An 18,185-nucleotide genomic window follows, 5' to 3' on the forward strand; every position below is an offset into this window, starting at 1 on the left:
TTCCCAACTCACTGAATAAAAGCACACATTAGAATCACCCTGTTCACAACACACTTTTCAAAATCACCAACGATCACTCTTGACTCACCCTAAGCATGCTCCTTTCACAGGGCCTTTGCATTTGCTCGTCCGTCTGCCTGCATTGTCTTCCCCCAGCAGGTCACACCACTTACTGCATTTCTCCTTTCACTTGTCTGCTCAAATGTCACCTTTTCGAAGAAACTCTTGGTTGACAACTCCCAACCACCTATGCTCCCTATGAGCTTCCCACCACTACCACCATACTTGATTTTTCTCCATAGCATTTTGCCCTCCTTCCATTATACATTTCTCTGTTTATGAATTCATTATGTTTTCCTTTCTCCAGTGAGCATGTAACCTCTAGGAGCACAGGGACTTTGTCTAGTTTGATGTCACTACTATATTACCAGCACCTACAGCAATGCCTGGTGATTCACTAGGGTAGTTAGTAAAAATTTGTTCAACTAATATAATTCATACAACTTTGTCATAAAGACAATATTTATTACACACCCGCTACTGGCCCCACTTCACAGATCAGCAAACTGAGCCCCACAGAGGTTAAGTGGCATACAGGTCACATAGGAAGTAAGTAGCAGAACTGGAATTCACAATCAGTTCTGAACTGAACTTTTCTTCCTTAATTACAGAGATTTAAATTGCATATATCTCTGAGAAAAAGAATGCTCATTCTTAGATTTTACACTCTATGTTAATTATATCAGATCATTCTCTAAACCAGGTTTATTGGGAGGAAGATGAGAGAGGCGACACAAGGAGGAAAGAATGTTAGGACAAGATTTTAGTGCCTGCTTTTCAGTTTTGCCCTCTTTCTAAAGGCACCTGGGGCTTTTCTCCAGTCTGTTCCTAATTCTCAGACACTAAGGTATTAACTCGGTGTTGAACAATAAATACTGATTTCTGGATTTTGGTAGCCCTAAAGGAGAAGTCATTTCACATTTTACAGGTCATTTTCATGCTTAACTAGTATCTAAAACAACCTTGTGTCCTCAGTATCATGACTGGACTATATAGTATTACGTACATCTCATAAATCGTCTTTTTAGTCCATGTTCCTTTTTGATAAACCTTTTAAAAATGCCATGCTATACTTTAATGTTGTGTGAAATTTTAAAATTCATGCAGCGAATAAAAGTAGATCAAAACAACACACACTATATCCATCTGTGTATCCAACTACCATCCCCAACTACCACCAATTTAAGAATTACTAAGAAGTAGCATTGGGTTTCTTTATTTGTTTTCAGGGCAAGGAATACCAACTTTATTTGTTGGTATTAAATTAAATGTCCCTATAAGCTAATAGAAAATCGGCCATTATTTTGACAGGAAGTTCAATTTAGTCATATTTTGGGAGGATCTTTCTTTCTCTTACTTTCTATAATCTAATGCAGTTGCAAATTTGGAAGAAAGATCTTTATTGTTATCTCCTCTGAAATGCTTATTACCCAAGCCATCTTAATCTATTCAGGTTGAATCAACTCAGCCACCTGTACCTTTGCCCAGCCTCTGATGGAGTGGGTGTATAATCAGCATCTCAGATATCTACTCATACTCCCCTATCAGAGTCTTGCCAAACAAGTATTCTGCTCTGTCCCTCCATGCTCTGGAGTTCTTTTCCCTGTGGAATGTGACCTCACTCCAGATGGGAGTTTGTGTTTGTTGATATTACCGTCGGCATAACTGGGAGGAGTAGACAGGCCTAAATTCTCTCACAAAGGATGTTTTTTACAGGGAGGTAAATGAATAGAGGAAACTGGAGTGAGACATTCAGATGTTTGGAAAATGAGGAGCTCTATTGCTGTCATGGCGGGGAAAGATGGCAACTCAGTTATCAGAGAGGCAATTTTTCCAAAGAAAGGGTCAAAGATCTAGACAAGTGACACTCTGAAGAGAACAGAGTAGGGTAGCTTCGAGATGATGTCTTTAGGATCGCAAATGTAGGGATCCTCTAGTCCCAGAAAACAATGAACACTGGGAACTCTGAAACACCACAAGAAACAGAAAGTTCAGGGACAATAAGGTGATATTGAAGGAAGAGTCTTGTAAAGAGGAAAATGCTTGGCCCTACTGAACTGGAAAAAGCTTCAAATTTGACATTTTTCTAACTTTGTAAGAAAGAGCCCCTGACAGGACCAAATTAAGACATGGAACAGACAACCCTGTGTTTATTAAGTGTCTATAAATTTTAAAACAAATTATATTTTATTGCCCACTTGAGAAATGGGATGGGGAAATGGTAGTCTACATGTAAGAAAAACTTGTAGTAGTCTCGACTTTTTTTAAATGTGTTACCTGTTTGAATAGCTATATGCAATATTATTTTGTTCAAGCTTGGATACGGTAGGGAGGTCTACGTTAATTTTTAAGACTACCAGCCAAATATCAAACCCTTCATGGCAATAGTCAAGTTTCCTTAATTTTTTTCTGTGGAGTTGGAGCTGGATCTCTTGATAAGATAGCAGCCTCTTAAGAGATTTGCTCAAACAGGTTCAAGGAAAATTAGGCAGGGAGAAAGGAATGTTCTCAGTCCCACCTGGCCAAGATCAGAGTCAGCATGTAATCATAGCTTGTCACTGAATTAGGAGAAAGATACAATCAACTGGCTTTTGCAAGTATTATGCAGGTCTTGCCCTGTAGAAGGAAAGGAGAAACAAAGTCAGACAGAAGTTAAAGATTATAAATAAAATAGATCAAGGATTAGATAGCTACACTGATTCATACAGGTATAGCTATTCTAAGCAATCAGGTACATTTTTCTTATGGTATCAGTATGTTAGCAGAAACGTACCAAAAGTTCTTATAATGATTTTTAAAATGTTATTATAAAGCAGAGATTTATTTAGCCCTTCCTACTTTCAAGGTCCTTGACATATAAAGATGAATAAAATACAGCCCTGTGAAGCATGGAGACAAGTTGAACAACAGTTAGAAGCTAATGCGCTACACTAATCCAGGCTAGAAAAGTGTGAAGGCTGAGTTTTGGGAATGAAGACAAGGGTAACAAAATATGAATTCTTTTTTTTTCATTCCTTTATTCAATAAATATGTGTGTACCATGCACCACTCCAGATACTGAACATATAGAGGTGTCTCCAGTGGGACATCGGGATGGGAAATGTCTGTTGGTAACTTTACAGATCTGGAGTTTAAGTGAATGATGTAAGCTGGAGATAGAGATTTGGGGGTTAAAATTCTAGAATAAATGACCTAGCCTAGATAAACATGCAGTTTTCAACCCAAACTGAGTTTTTGTAGCTATAAATTTCTAGAATTAATTTTCCAAAGGAAAGACTGATAAAAAGATTAACAGAACTCACATTTTCTCTTTTTCATTGTGTTCTCAGTGTTTTGGATTGGGAAGTTATTTTCCATATAGAGTACAGTATAATACCTCACAAAATATCATTTTCTTATTAAGACTCATTTGTTGTTAATAAATCATAAAAACATGAACAATTAAAACAGTCAAATAAATTAATCTTCCCACAAGTACCTAAGTAAGGACTGAAGTAAATCAAAATAGTTACCCATGGTTGAAGTATACTTCTGCAAGAGAATGAACTAAATGACTTTCTTTAAGTCCCTTTGAGCCTTTGTTTCAGTTTCCAATTCTACTGACATGATGGTTATGGAGAATTCTGTGCTAGACATTATACTATATTTTTAATACCTAATATTTTATACTAACATTATACCACACTTTTATACTTGTCTCTCTTGATCCTCTCAGTTTGAGAGACAGATTTCATTATCACAGAAAACTTAATTAGTATTGGGTCTACTAGATCAGATTAAGTAATGTGATTAGTATCACATAGCAAGTACGTGCCAAGGCCAGGATTAGAACTCTTGGCCTCCTGATTTCCATTCTAGCAACCCCTACTCTTTACACCTGAAGTAGCTGAGCTGTGAAGTGATCTTGCTAAATACACAGTAACTGAATTTATTGCCAACAGCTATACTTTTGATCACCCCTTGAATTCTTTTCTGTAGTTATTGCAGAACATCCTTTTTGTCTTTCTTTTTGTGGAGAATTAGGTTTAGTAAGGTTTTTTGTTTTGGCATTTGCCAAATTACAAACTTGTATATGTACAATATATTGTAAAATTATTATTTCAAGTTACTTCCAGTTATTTTCTTCATTTCCACACATTTTTTCTCATTTTCCTCCCCTTCTCACTTTAAAACACTACCTCTTCTTTGGTGATTTACTTCTAAAACCAGATTATTTTTAAGAACAGTTTTTAATAGGTGATACACACACATACACACATACACACAGTAAAATGTTCAAATAGCACAAAAGGTTTACAGTGAAGTAAGTCTTCCTCCCTCTTGCCTGGCATTTTCATTCTCCTCCTAAAACATCTGTTTTTCTGCATTTGCTTTTTTCATTTATCGTCTTCAAGATTGTCTCATATTCATATATGTAGATCAGCTCCATTGTGTTTCACTGAATGACAGTACCATGATCTATTTAATAAGTTCCCTACAATAGACACATAGGCTATTTCCAGTATTTTGCCAAAACAAATAATACTTCACTGAGCATCTTTGTACATACTGTCTTTGTGGTCTTGTGTAAATATATCTGTAGGATAAATTGCTAGAATTAGAATTGCTACAATAAAGAATATATGAATATTCAGTTTTAGTAGATATTGTCACATTGGTCTCCAAAGAAGTTGTACCAAGTTACACTGTCAATTTAGATGTACTTGCTTTTCCCTACTCCTCACCAATGCTATATGGCACCAGCAAATATCTGACCTTTACCAGTCTAATAATTAGAAAAGAATGTTTAGTTATAATTGCATTTCTCTCATGAGTAAGAATACCTTTTCATGTGTCTGAAGGTTGGTCTTTTCCTTATTGAAAAGAAAAATTATAGAAACCTGTGCTCTTGACACTTTCCAATCATGTAACTTTGATGACACTAAATTTTCTGGAACTTGGTATTTTCCTCTGTAGAAGAGAAAGTTTAATAATCTCTAAGATGCTTTTAATCTTTAGCTGTCAGTGATTTGTCCACCCTGCTTAAAACTCTTTAGTAGATTTCCATTGCACTTAGAATAAAATCTAACTTCTTGCATCAGCCTACTAGGCCTGCATGATCTCTGCCGCCTCACACACTGTGGCCCTCTGCAGCCTCCTTTTGTTCTTCAGAACCCTAGGGTTTGCTGTTCCCTTTGCCTGGGACACATTTGATCCTATTCTTCATGTGAGCAACACTTTCTCATCTACGGGCCTCATGTTTAGGGTTATCTAACGAGGGGTGCATTTCCTGACCACCTTATATAAATAGTTCCACACTAGTTATTTTCTATAACATTAACCTGATCATTTCTTTCATGAAATTTCACAGTCTGACATTTATACTTATTAGTTGGTTTTATTTTCTTCTTACTCGCACTAGATTCTAAAGTGAGAACAAGGACCTTTTCTGTCTTGTAGTACCCAGCAAATAGTACTTTCGATAAAGCAAATTATTCATTTTGTTTGTCATACTTTTAACACTTCAGAAATCTCTTGTGCTCTGTTGATTTGTAATATCGACATGTTATTCAGTAAGTGTGTGTGTGTGTGTGTGTGTGTGTGTGTGTGTGTGTGTGTGTGTGTGTGTGTTCTCTTTCTCTCCTACAGAATTACAAACACATTAACACTTCAGAAATCTCTTGTGCTCTGTTGATTTGTAATATCGACATGTTATTCAGTAAGTGTGTGTGTGTGTGTGTGTGTGTGTGTGTGTGTGTGTTCTCATTCTTTCCTACAGAATTAGAAACACCTGGAGGGCATGGTTTTCCTTTTCAATGAAGACGTTTGGCATAAGATCATCTAGTAGACCCAATAGAAAGTAATCCATTTTATTTTAATACAGTGAAAAGTAATACATTTTATCTTAAAATTCTTAAAGTGCTGCAGATACTGGCATAAAACTTATTGGCAAGAAATTAATCCATGTTAAAGAAAAACTTGAGTTTTCATTTCCATCTTGTTTTAAATATTCTTCATTTACAAGTATCTAGGTTATATTTTATGCAGACCATCTGTTGGAACAAAGTATAAACAAATAATTTTTATCTTTAAATATAGGTTCAAATAATCAGTATGTGGGCCAAATTTTTCAAAGCAAGAAAATATTATAATCCAAGAACAAAGTACCTTTTACTGTAGCTATCTACATTCAATAATATACTATGAACATATTCACTTTTCCGTGCCATTTTTTACAGCTTCAGAAGTCACATGAAAACCAAATCAATGCCTGTGCTTGTTTACAAAGCCAGACTTCAGCAAAGAAAATATATAAACTTTGTCTTTGCTGCCACCTTGTCACATTGCACAACTGTCACTACTTAAGCTTTATTTAAACAGAAAATCCCTGGGGAAGAGAGGGAGAATTGATGTATAGTAGAATGAATAAATGAATAAGTAAATTATGGTGTATTCATACAATGGAATATTATGTGATAGTGAAATTAAAAACACGAAACAATGAGCAATACAAATGAATCTCACAAACAATATCGAAAGATAAAGAATGTGTACTATATGATTTCATTTATATAAGCTCAAAAACATGGAAAACTAATGTTTGGAGAGGTAGGAGTAAGAATAGTAGTTACATTTGGGATGGTTATGACTGGGAAGAAACACAGACATTTCTAGGGTGTTGGCAATATTCTACTTTTTGTTCTAGGTGGTAGTTACTCAAGTGTGTTCACTTTGTAAAAATTCATTAACCCTTTTTCATGGATTGATTTTTATGTTCAATGAAAAATACAATTCTAACCAGGCCAAAAATATTTTATCATATGACTATAAGTCAATGACACAGATTTCAAGTATGTACCTGAGAAATAAATCTTACTAATTTAGAGTTTTATCACATCTAAGAAGATACAGCCATCCATCCATCTATTAAGAGTTGCGGGACCTCTGAATACATGTCTTTGAAACCCTTAAAACTTGTCATTTTGATAGTGAACATAACCACATTACTATGATGATATATTAGTTTTTACTACAAACAGGAAGTTTATTTCTTTGTCCTTTAACCAAATGTCACTAAATAATTCTGACCAAAGAAGTAGAAAAATAATAAAAAACTGACCCATACAGGCTTTTCAAGAAAAGTTTGTCAGGACAGAAGTATATGAATCTTCTTGTACTTGGAGGAAAAGGGGCAGTTAATCATTTTTACCTAGACATCTCAAATTTTTAAATTTTTTATACTGTTTATTTGAGATATATACAGTGTAGTAATATGTGTTGTACTTCTGGAATGTCTATCAGTTGTTTTCTATTTGAAAGATTTGTGAAATATTCTTAAACCTGACTCTACAATTAATGTTTGAGACTGTTATAATCTCTACTGACTAAAAGTCTCTACAAGACTTTGAAAGTTACCCTAATCAAAATTTGAATGACAAACAACACATTTCCCTTTATAAACTTTACACATCTGTCAATTGGTTACCCTCCCCTTTAATAAAAGGTACTGTAAATCTAAATGTTAGAACATCAGTTCTTATTCAGTTGTCATTTTTAATCATGGTATGTATGGCCTCTTTTCAAATGTAAATATTCTATATTTTTCCAGTTCATTTGTTTATTGAACAAATGCATGTTGACATCTTACTCTCCCCTAAAGGGGATAAAAGTCAATATTAGATAAAAGCCTTGTCCTTAAGGAGCTTATATAAATTTTTTCCCTTTATAGGTAAAAATTCATTGTTAGCCTGTCTACAAAAATTCACTTCTAAAATTTTTGCTTGGCTATACGTTCACCTGTCAGTTTTGTAAAATGAAGTTGGCACTATTTATTAAAAAACCACATATGGCGCAGTTGTTTGCTTTTAAATGGTAATATTTGTTGTTATGCCACAGCAGCCAATTTTCTACAGTACAAAGTTGAATGCTGCAAATTACAGGGAAAGAAAAAAGGGGCCTAGAGTTTTTATTTAAGATACGACTTCATATTTTTTTTTAGAAATAGAAAATTCAGGCAGCAGGAGTAGAACATTAGAAAATGGGAGTGTATTTTTTCCACACAATTCTGAATCATTGCTATTTGACTCCTTTTTTAGAAACAGATACATTTCCACACTGCTTCAGGGAAAATTAGACTATTGGGTTTTGTTTTGTTTTTTTCAGGATAGTAGTCTTACAGAAAACACTGGAGGGAAAAAGATAATCCCAAAACAACAGGCTTCAGAAGCCTTAAGATATGAATGAAGGAAAATAACCTAGAAGATAGAAATAGAGACTAGAGAAATAATGTCAGAAATCACAGAATGGTAGCAGAGATTAAATTGTAGACAAGTAAATAGGAGAGGGACAGAAAAGAAGGAAAGAGAATGCCTGACATAAAAGAAAAATAGGCATGAAAATTTGAAAAGAAAGACCCATGTAGTTATCATTAGACAAAAATAAAATTTAAGGGCTCCCTCATAATACTAAATATTCCTTCAGTAAAACTAACAAGTAATTCTTGAATACTTGCCAAGAAGACAAAAAGACATGTTGGTGATAGTCATGCAGTTCTTGATATGAGGTAAAAGCCTATTAAATTATGTAATAAATACAAATCACATAGAATAGTGCCTAATACATAAACAGTGCATAGTTGTTAGCCATTTAAATTTTTTTTTTTTATTTATTAGGTTACAACTTTCTATGATATACATGCCAGATTTTTTAATTTCATGATATAAACATAAAGAAGTACCAATATTATCTCTAGTATACAGGCAAAGTTTGGAAACTTTTATGGTATTTATAAACACTACCACTTTCAAAGAATGTCTCTTTTGTGTGTTACATAGCACTCACTGAGAGAGTGGGCATTCAGCCAGCTCTGTAATTGCTGTTCATTTACTGTATTATTAACAGAATTAGTCATTGTTTCATTTTAGATTGTATTAACATATAGTTTACTTCTACACTGTTGTGGGCTAAGCAAAAAATCAAACTGTCATTTCTAGCTAGTTATAATGAATACTTTGTATTGTGTTGTATGTATATTGAATTATTAATCTCAAGATAAATTTTAACTGCCACTTCATATTTCTACAAACATAAAATGTATTATTTTTTCCCAAGGGATAAAAGAAGTCTATATTTCCATTTTAATTTCTATTAAAGTCTATTTAATTTCCATTAAATTTTACATTTAGCAAATCTGTAAATACGCTACATCTGGTAGAATTGCCTTGGGTAGTGTGAAACCTATAAAAAAATGTAAACAAAATGAGGGCATTTTCCTTATGTTTATGTTTATGTCGCTGTCTTTAATTTAACAGCAAGTGTCATGTGGTCAGTCATTTATTATACACTTTACATGGAATCCATTAGTATCTCAGCTGTTGTGTTTCATAATTAATTGTTGTTATGTATGAGATACTTTTGCAGTTATAAAGCAGAAATGAATCATCTTGTCTTAGAAATATAAGTTCATTGGACATCTGTTAAATTATGTCTTTTCTATGCAGTACTAATTAATTAATAAGTGTTAACTGGATCAACATAGCCCCACATAATGTTTTTTAAGTTTAGTGTTCAAGAGGAGCAGCTGTTTTATATCTGATTTTAGGAGTAGAGAGGCGATGCCTATGGTAGGAATATTAAACACAGAGCTTTGGGTTCTGGTTTAAATGCCCGCTGCCCCAGGCATTGATGGAGTACCTATCATGTATGTGCTCCATGGATTAAAACAGTAGGAATGTTTAAGTCATAGTTTGTGTATATGTTTAAGTTTAGATACCAAATTACCTTCACTTCTCCCTCAGTTATTTGAGATTCAGCCATTTTTGAATCCATATATGATTCTGTTACTGGAAAATTTGTCCAAACCATGATCATAAACTCATTTGTGAAAATCTTACACGCCAGCTTTTTTAAATTCCTTAATTATTTTAAAGTACTGTATTGCTTTTTAAAATGACCTTCAAAGGGCTGTTAAAATTAAGCCTTCTAATGGTAACGTTATACTCCTAGAAATGTCCTCTTAGAGCTTCGTTAAATTTCTATTTTCTCTTTTTATGTGTTTTAACTGATCAAGGAAGGCAACCTGTATATGCGTGCCAAGCAAGCATTGATTGAGCTGGTGTGTCTTCACCAGATAGTATCTTGTTGAAAATAAAATAATTAAGACATCATCTGTAACATAAGAGATTTACAAAAATTCGAATATAAGTCTACTCTTCCTAAGTGATGACTTTATTGCCTCATATATTGGCATAAATGATACAATCTGTTCTCAAACTAGTGTTGTCCTTGAGACCCATAAAGAAACAAATGCCAAACACCCCACAATCCATGGGACTTATACAGAAAAATAAACCATGTACACTGAGGATGAACTCACACTCAAAAGATTACAGTCCACACTACAATATGATTCTACTTCAAAGGATAATCGGTTGGTGTACTGTTTCTGAAACTTGAGACAGTAGAACAAGTTGAGACAAGATAATCATTTAAAGAAAAAAAAGAAGGAGTAGATAACATAATGAAAAATAAGTCTAATAATAAACACGTTTGAAAAGAACCAAACTGAACCTTATTCAATATAGATGTGTTTTTTAAAGTTTCTATATAAATTAAATCTTTATAAATTGGATAATTTATTTGGTTCCTAAATTTACTGGTTCCTAACCAACTCATACCAAGTGTCTACAGGAGTTGGGAGTAACTGCGGCCTGGCAGGAGAGGGCCCTGGGGATTGAATAAGATGCTCCCACCTTCTAAGAGATTTGCTACTCATGGTGAGGGCAATTTTCTAGTTGCATGTTTTTTCACATCTGTAGTTAAAAGAAGTGAAGGAGACTTTAAATTTAAATGTCTGTGTTGTAAAGGTCTTTTATTTTTAATCATTTAAATTTTACTTGAAAGCTTTAAAAAAGTAGCCCTAGCCTGCAGTGAAACGTAGCATGTTATAAAGTCTCATCCACAACAGGGCAGTTATCATCTTTACACATTCTGGTTTCTAGCTAATGTTTAATTTTATTGCCTGTTGTTCAAGGTGAAATATATTTTCAGGTTTTTTTGTTTGTTTGTTTGTTTGTTTTGGGGAGGGAGGTTTTCAGTTAGAATTTTTTTAAGATTTGTGATTCCCCTCACTTATGAGTTTTTACAGTTTTTATTTTTTTTGCTAATACTGTAAAATAATCTTAGAATGTGATAGTTGTTGGTACAGTACTCTTAAGTAAGTTTTAAGAAAAGAGCACTTGAAATCTCAAGGAGGATGGTAATACTGACATTTTTGAAATGTGTACTAACAACTTGTTAAAATTATCTACAGTTTTATAGTGAGCCTATGGCCAAGATCCATTTGAATGATGTTAAACCTATTTTTGGACCTTTGTTACATGATTTACTGATTTATGATACAGGAGCTCCAAATATTTTCTCTTTGGGTCTCCATGGAAAAGTATTTTAAAGAGGAATGTATTTCTCACTGATCTCATACTTCCTTGGTAAAATCACAGTGCCGTTTTCCTGATCAAATTTTTTTTTAAAAAAATGGAAGCTATATGAAAAATAGAGGTTATTACTGAAATATTTATTTTAAATGATCATTTTAATGTCATCAGCTTTATTTTATTTTAAATTATTTTTCTAAATCATATGTAGAATCAGTTTGTCAAGTACTTTATTAAAATACGTTCTTCTCTGTCTATACGCATGCCCTACGAGATCTCCCGCCCCTTATAAAACCACTTTTTGTCTGTATATGAAATTCGAGTTATACCCTAGAACAAGGGAGTGGTAAAGAAAACATATTTGAAATCCAGATGATGGCGGCGGGGGCGGGGGGTGGGGGGAGTTATTATATGAACATACGCTTTCCGAAATAACCTTGTGAAACTAGGAGATGTGAAGACGGGAAGGGAGGCTAACACTGCTTGAATTCCTGCCATGGATACCAGGCATGGTACTGGAACTTTATGTATAATTCAGGCTTCACAGCCACTATGGGTGGCTGTCACTTTCCCATTTTACAGATGAAGAAACTGAACCTGAGAGATGCTAAATTGGATTGTCCAAAGTCAAGAATCTAGCCCAAGTCCAGCTAACTATATATTCTTTACACAGCACAACTCCTAGATTTTGAAATTAGAATGGGTCTTAGAAATAATCTAGTTTAAGTCTCTCATCTTATCAGAAACTAGAGGCTCAGAGTAGTCAAGTGGCTTGCCCTAATTATTCACTACATGGCATTTATTTAATTCTACAGTCATCATAAAGAATTTTGTTAACTCTTTCTAAAATTATTTTTAAAGAGAAGTAATTTGTAAAGTACGGAAATAGCACAGCTTCATTTTAAGGTACCTTTTTAAGATCAAGTAATAAAGTAGCTGTTGGCTGTTGTAACAAATTAACATAAACTTGATGGCTTAAAACAATATGAACTCGTATTTCTAGAAACTAAAGTCAAGGTGTCAGCAGGGCTGCATTTATTCTGGAAGTTTCAGAAGAAATCCATTTCCTTGGTTTTTACAGTTTCTGGAGGTCAACTGCATTCCTAGGCTCATGGTCCCTTCCTCACATAACTTCAACATCCTGATTCTGTCATCAAACCCCCTACTGATCCTCCCTCCCCTGTGATTATTTGTAGCCCACCCAGATAATCCAGGATAATCACCCCTTCTCAAGGTCCTTAACTTAATCACACCTTCAAAGTTCCTTTTACTATGTAAGGTACTATATTCAAAGGTTGTAGGGATTAGAATGTGGACATCTTTGGGGGGATAGGGCATTATTCTGTCCACCACCTTCATACACCCGTACGCCTGTGTGGTGGTTTATGTATCACACATAAATTAAAACGCTTCTCATCCAATCATCTGCAAATTAGCCATTCTAGATAAATAAAATTTTCTGTATCATTGTATCCAAATCATGTTTTTAACATTTCCTTAATAAATGGAAAATGGAAAATGTTTTGAAATGCTCTGTCTTCTTGCTTTTGAAAATAGTAGTCTCAATATAATTTTACCTCTCCCGAGGAATGATAGCTATTATTGTAAACATCAGTATTGAGCTGTGCTTCAAATACAGCGATAAATGTAAAGGCAGGTGTAGGTTGTGAAAGTATTAACCCCTGCAATGGAACTAAAATTTTCTTTACAGTCATTTCTTATTATTTGTTTGTCAAAGGGTGAAGTGAAGAAATTTGGGCTCCCCAGGCCCTGAATAAGATATAACATGGTGGGCTTTCTGGGAACTTGAGTCAAAGATCAGAGCAGTCTTCTGTAGAGTAAGGGTGGGAGGTGGGTGCATTTTTAGCATCTAAAAATTTCTCGTCACAAATCCTTTGATATTTGTCAATATTCAGAACATCATTTTCTGTTTCTGCATCACTAATGTCCAAGGACTGCAGACCATTTCTTATCAGTTTGCATGTATTCTTCTCTCTCATTTCTCCTGGGTTTGTCGATAGGGTCTAGAAGAGAATGCTGGCTGTTTCAAGAGCTTTTGCTGGCAAGTTTTTGCCTTGATTGTGGAACATTTTTGCTGATGTGACCAGGCCACACCTTTTTTAAGTTATCTTTAGTATTTAAATAGGCAATAGCAACAATAAAAATTTTTATGTCACATATTACTTACTAAATATTTTTTATTATTGGTTTAATCTGTATGAAATCACTTCTGAAATAATATCTTAATTTGTAGGGTAATTTAGTAAAGTAACATTATGAGATAGAAAGATATTAGAAATATTTCCAGCTTCCTTAGGATATTCTTTACAATTCTCCAGCTTTCAGCCTAATGTATGTTATGGTTCTAAACTGCTCTTTTACCTAAAGAATAAGAAGATGCTACAACCCCTCAGAGAGATACTTGTCTGTTTGAACACTAGCCTGTGATATGTTAGCATTTGCTCAGCGAACAGTCAGTACTTTCTGTATGCCAAGCACTGCATTGGACGTCAGTTGAAAGAAATAACTTTTATGAGTAATTCACGGTTTGGTAAGGAGGTCCTGTAGTAAGTGTGGTAAGAGAAGTAGAAATATGGTGATGGAACCCCAAAGAGGTCATGACTTAACATTACAGTAAGTAAATAAATGTATGATATGTCTTAAAAACTCTGGGATCATGAGTGAGTTTTTTCCAGCTTGAAAAGGTGATATTTGTGAGAGTCTATAGCATTAAAACATGTAGGAACAGTCAACCAACCTGTTTAATTCAGTGTGGTATATTCATTAACGCTTCTCAGGACACAGGCTGACAGACATCACCCAAGTAGATCCTTTTTATCAGTATTATAAAATATTAGAGTATAAGACATTCTCTGTCCAAAAAGATTCTTTACAAACTCATGCTTTATTTTTCATCCAACTCTATTTCACTTTTAATGAAATACCTTCACTTAAAACACCAGCAAGTCAACAGTAAAAAAACAAGCTAATTTTTAAATGGGCAAAAATAGGAACATACTCTTTCATGAAAGAGGGTATCCAGATGGCAAATAAGCACATGAAAATGTATTAAACATCATTAGCAATTAGGGAAATGCAAATTAAAACGACAATGGGATATTACTACACCCTGTTAGAATAGCTAAGATAAAGCGTAGTAATAAGACAATCTCAGCAAAAATGCAGACAACCTAGATGACACTGCTGGTAGGAACGTTAAAGGTACAACTGCTCTAGAAATAAGTATGGCAGTTTCTTATAGAACTAAATATGAGTTTACCTTACAACCCAACAATTGCACTCATGGGCATTTATCACAGAGAAATAAAAACTTAGGTTCACACAGAAACATTCAAATGTTCATAGCAACTTTATATGTAATAAAAACTGGAAATATTCCATTTGTACTTCAGTGAGTAAATGGTTAAACAAACTGTTGCATCAATACCACAGAACTTTACTCAGCAATAAGAAGAAACAAACTATTGATGTATGCCAACAACTTAAATGGATCTCAAGGGAATTATGCAGAGTGAAAAGAGACAATTTCAAAAAGTTATGTCCTTTATGATTCCATTTATGTAGCATTCTTAAAATGACAGAATTACAGGGATGAGGAACAGAGTAGTGATTGTCAAGAATTAAGAAGGGAGAAAAGAGAGGAAGTGACTGCTATTACAGGGTCACAGCAAAGAAGTTTTGCATCTTGTCTGTGGTGGTGATCACACAAATCTACATGTGATAAAAACTACATAGAAATATATGTATGCATAAGTGGATATAAAACTAAAGCTACATAAAAAGGTCAGTGGACTGTCAATGTCAATTTCCTATGATTTAGTTATGCAAGATGTTACACCATTGGCGGAAACTGGGTAAGAATATATGTGATGTGGCTGTGTTATTTCTTACAGTTTCATGTGAATCTATAAATATCTCAAAATTAAAAGTTAAAAAAAAAGAGAGAGAACAGAGAGACACTGAGGCCGAGTAGGATCGCATAGGCTTTTGAATCAACAAAATTGTGTTCAAATTCTGGCTCCACCACTTACCAGCTGTAGGACCATGAGCCACTTCTTTACCCTCTCTGTGCATAAGTCGTTTTTTCATTTTTATTGAGATATAATTGATATAGGTGTATAACATAATGAATAGATATATATACACACATATATAGTGAAATGAGTACCAGAGTAAGTTTAGTTAACATCCATCATCTCAATAAATAGTTACAATTTATTTTTAAAGTGAGTACAATACACTATTTTCATTCTTGAGTTGTTTTGAGGATTAACTGGCTCTGAGTAGCCAATCAACATATGACAGATCTTTAAATATTGTTATTCGGTATAAAAGCCACTGATTTACATTGGGTCATAAAAATATTCTGTCTTTTCATTTAGCACTTAAAGGGATAGGTAGTCTGACTTCTCTGCAGAGCTTTAATATTAATAAATATTCTCAATTTCATTAACTTCTGCTCATGTCTTCATTTCTTTCTACTTTCATGGGATTTACTTTATTCTTTTCCCTTCCTTAGTTGAACACTTAACTCATTTAATGTCTTCTTTTCTGATATATGCTTTTGACACTGTCGATTTTTCTTTTATGACTGTTTTAGTCAAGTCACAAATATTGGTAATGGCAACCCAGCATTTTCATAGTCATTCAGTTGTAAATATAACTGTTTGTTTTTCTTTACTCCAAGAGTTATTTGAAAATGTGTTCTTCAATTTTCAAATATATGATATGGGGGATCTTTGTGGTCTTAATAATTATTTGAAATATATTAAGCTTTTGTAGCTTAGCATGTGATCAGTTTTTATAAATGTTTCTTATGTGCTTTGGAACAGAACATGTGTTCTTTAATTGTGTGGAATTTTATCTTCATTCAATACCTTAATTTTGTCAATTTGGTTGTTCATATCTTCAATATCCTTATATATTTGATCTGGTTGGCTTATCAGTTACTGCAGTGAAAATGTTCCTCTTTGATTGTAGATGGGTCATTTTCTCCTTATAATTGTGCCAATTTTTACTTTTTCTATTTTTGACTATTTTTGGCTCTCAGTTTCAACCCCTTGCCTCCTACAGATGTAAGTTTTCATCTTTTTTGTACACAAGGCATTAAAACCCAAGCCCCTTTTTATGAAGACTGACCACTGTCCTTCACTCACTCCTTTCACTTCTCTAAGCCTCATCCTTAGTAGCTATACTGTCAGCTCATGTGCTTTACTGTGATTTTTGGTTTTCAATTCTGACTTCTGGGGATTTCCCTTGCAAATTCAGCTATGCATTTTAAAGAATGTTATATTTTCTTCAACATTTCTAGGTGTTTGGGATGTGTGCAAATAGAGAGGGATGTTGAGGTCATCTAGTCTAGCATGAAAGGCAGTTCTTACTAGGAGTACTGATCTAGTGGAGAATGGTGCCATGTTCAGCAGTTGTAGAATTCTGGATCTGTACTTTCTGAGACTTAACATCAGATGAGTTAAGTAAATACTGATGTTTGGGTACTGGATGCCCTGGTGGGATGGCAACACCTGGTGGGATGGCAACAAAGATCTGCCATATGTGTTTTTTTTGGTTCATAGCCATTTTGAACTTAAGGTACCAGAAGACTGGTCTTTAGAAGAACACCAAGATTCTTTTACATTTCAACTTCTAAATTTGAGAACATTTATAAACATGATATTAATGAATAGTATTAAAATTTTATTGTTGCTTTCATAAGACTTTTGTAAAAGTTTTATCAGTTATAAAACTGATTTAGACTTTTTCAGTTGAAGTTCTTTAAAAATGTCATAAGCATGTTTCAAATTATACCTAAACAAAATACAGTGGTGATCTAGCTATCTTGGAGCAGAGGTAGGCTGCACTAATATTGCATTCAAAATATAGAACTTAAAGAAGAAAGGTTTGTAAGTTATAACTAATACAGTTTTTCTATAAACTAGGTATGTTATTTACATATGTACTCTATTTCATGTTTTTAAACTCATGTTTAAAAACTCATGCTTTTAAATTCATGTTTTTGACACAGAATAGAATATTTCCTTTTTATAGTATTCCATGCTTTTTTAAATTTTATAAATGTACAAAACCCTTAACTGGAACCCAGCAAAAGTTCCCTTTGAAGTTTTTATTTTTGAAATTTTTTTTTCTTTGAAATTTTTTTACAAATCAGTGTTAGTTTTCCTCTTATGAACATTGTTATAATTGCACCAAGAGTAAATTCAGTCCCCAGAATGCCATGATTTGCTTTTGGAGTTTAGTTCTCTATGTCCGGAATAAGTTCTAAAATAATGACTGTTTTGTCTATAAAAAGTATGTCTATTTATAACAACTTTACATTTTCTTCTAGGTTACCTTCCGAACAAGAATCTATCACTGTAATATTAACAGCCAAGGCGTGATCTGTCTGGACATCTTAAAGGACAACTGGAGTCCAGCCCTAACCATTTCTAAAGTTCTCCTTTCCATCTGCTCACTTCTTACAGACTGCAACCCTGGTGAGAGGCTTTAAATCCAGTCTTGAATTGGATCTATTCCAGATTTAGACGTCAGATCTTAGTAAATTTTTTACTTTACTATTACCACTACCACCACTACTACTCCTATTACTATTATTCTGATTTGAAATCTCCAGTCTATAACTGCTTTCTTTTTAAATTGGGTCTTGTCATTAGTCTTTTTAAGAAGGAAAAAGCATAG

General features: G+C 33.8%; 1 protein-coding gene across 1 annotated transcript in view; it reads left to right on the forward strand.

The window, feature by feature from the left end:
- The window catches only part of LOC102887144 (ubiquitin-conjugating enzyme E2 E2), a 256,130-nt gene extending 238,059 nt beyond the window's left edge, over positions 1 to 18,071 (forward strand). The window contains exon 5 of the mRNA XM_006907301.3: positions 17,836 to 18,071. Within this exon, the coding sequence (XP_006907363.2) occupies positions 17,836 to 17,997 (162 nt within the window). The 3' untranslated portion in view covers positions 17,998 to 18,071. The remainder of the gene's footprint in view (positions 1 to 17,835) is intronic.
- The last annotated feature ends 114 nt before the right edge of the window (positions 18,072 to 18,185 follow it).

Source organism: Pteropus alecto, unplaced genomic scaffold (assembly GCF_000325575.1).
Source record: "Pteropus alecto unplaced genomic scaffold, ASM32557v1 scaffold92, whole genome shotgun sequence".
NCBI classification, from domain to species: domain Eukaryota; kingdom Metazoa; phylum Chordata; class Mammalia; order Chiroptera; family Pteropodidae; genus Pteropus; species Pteropus alecto.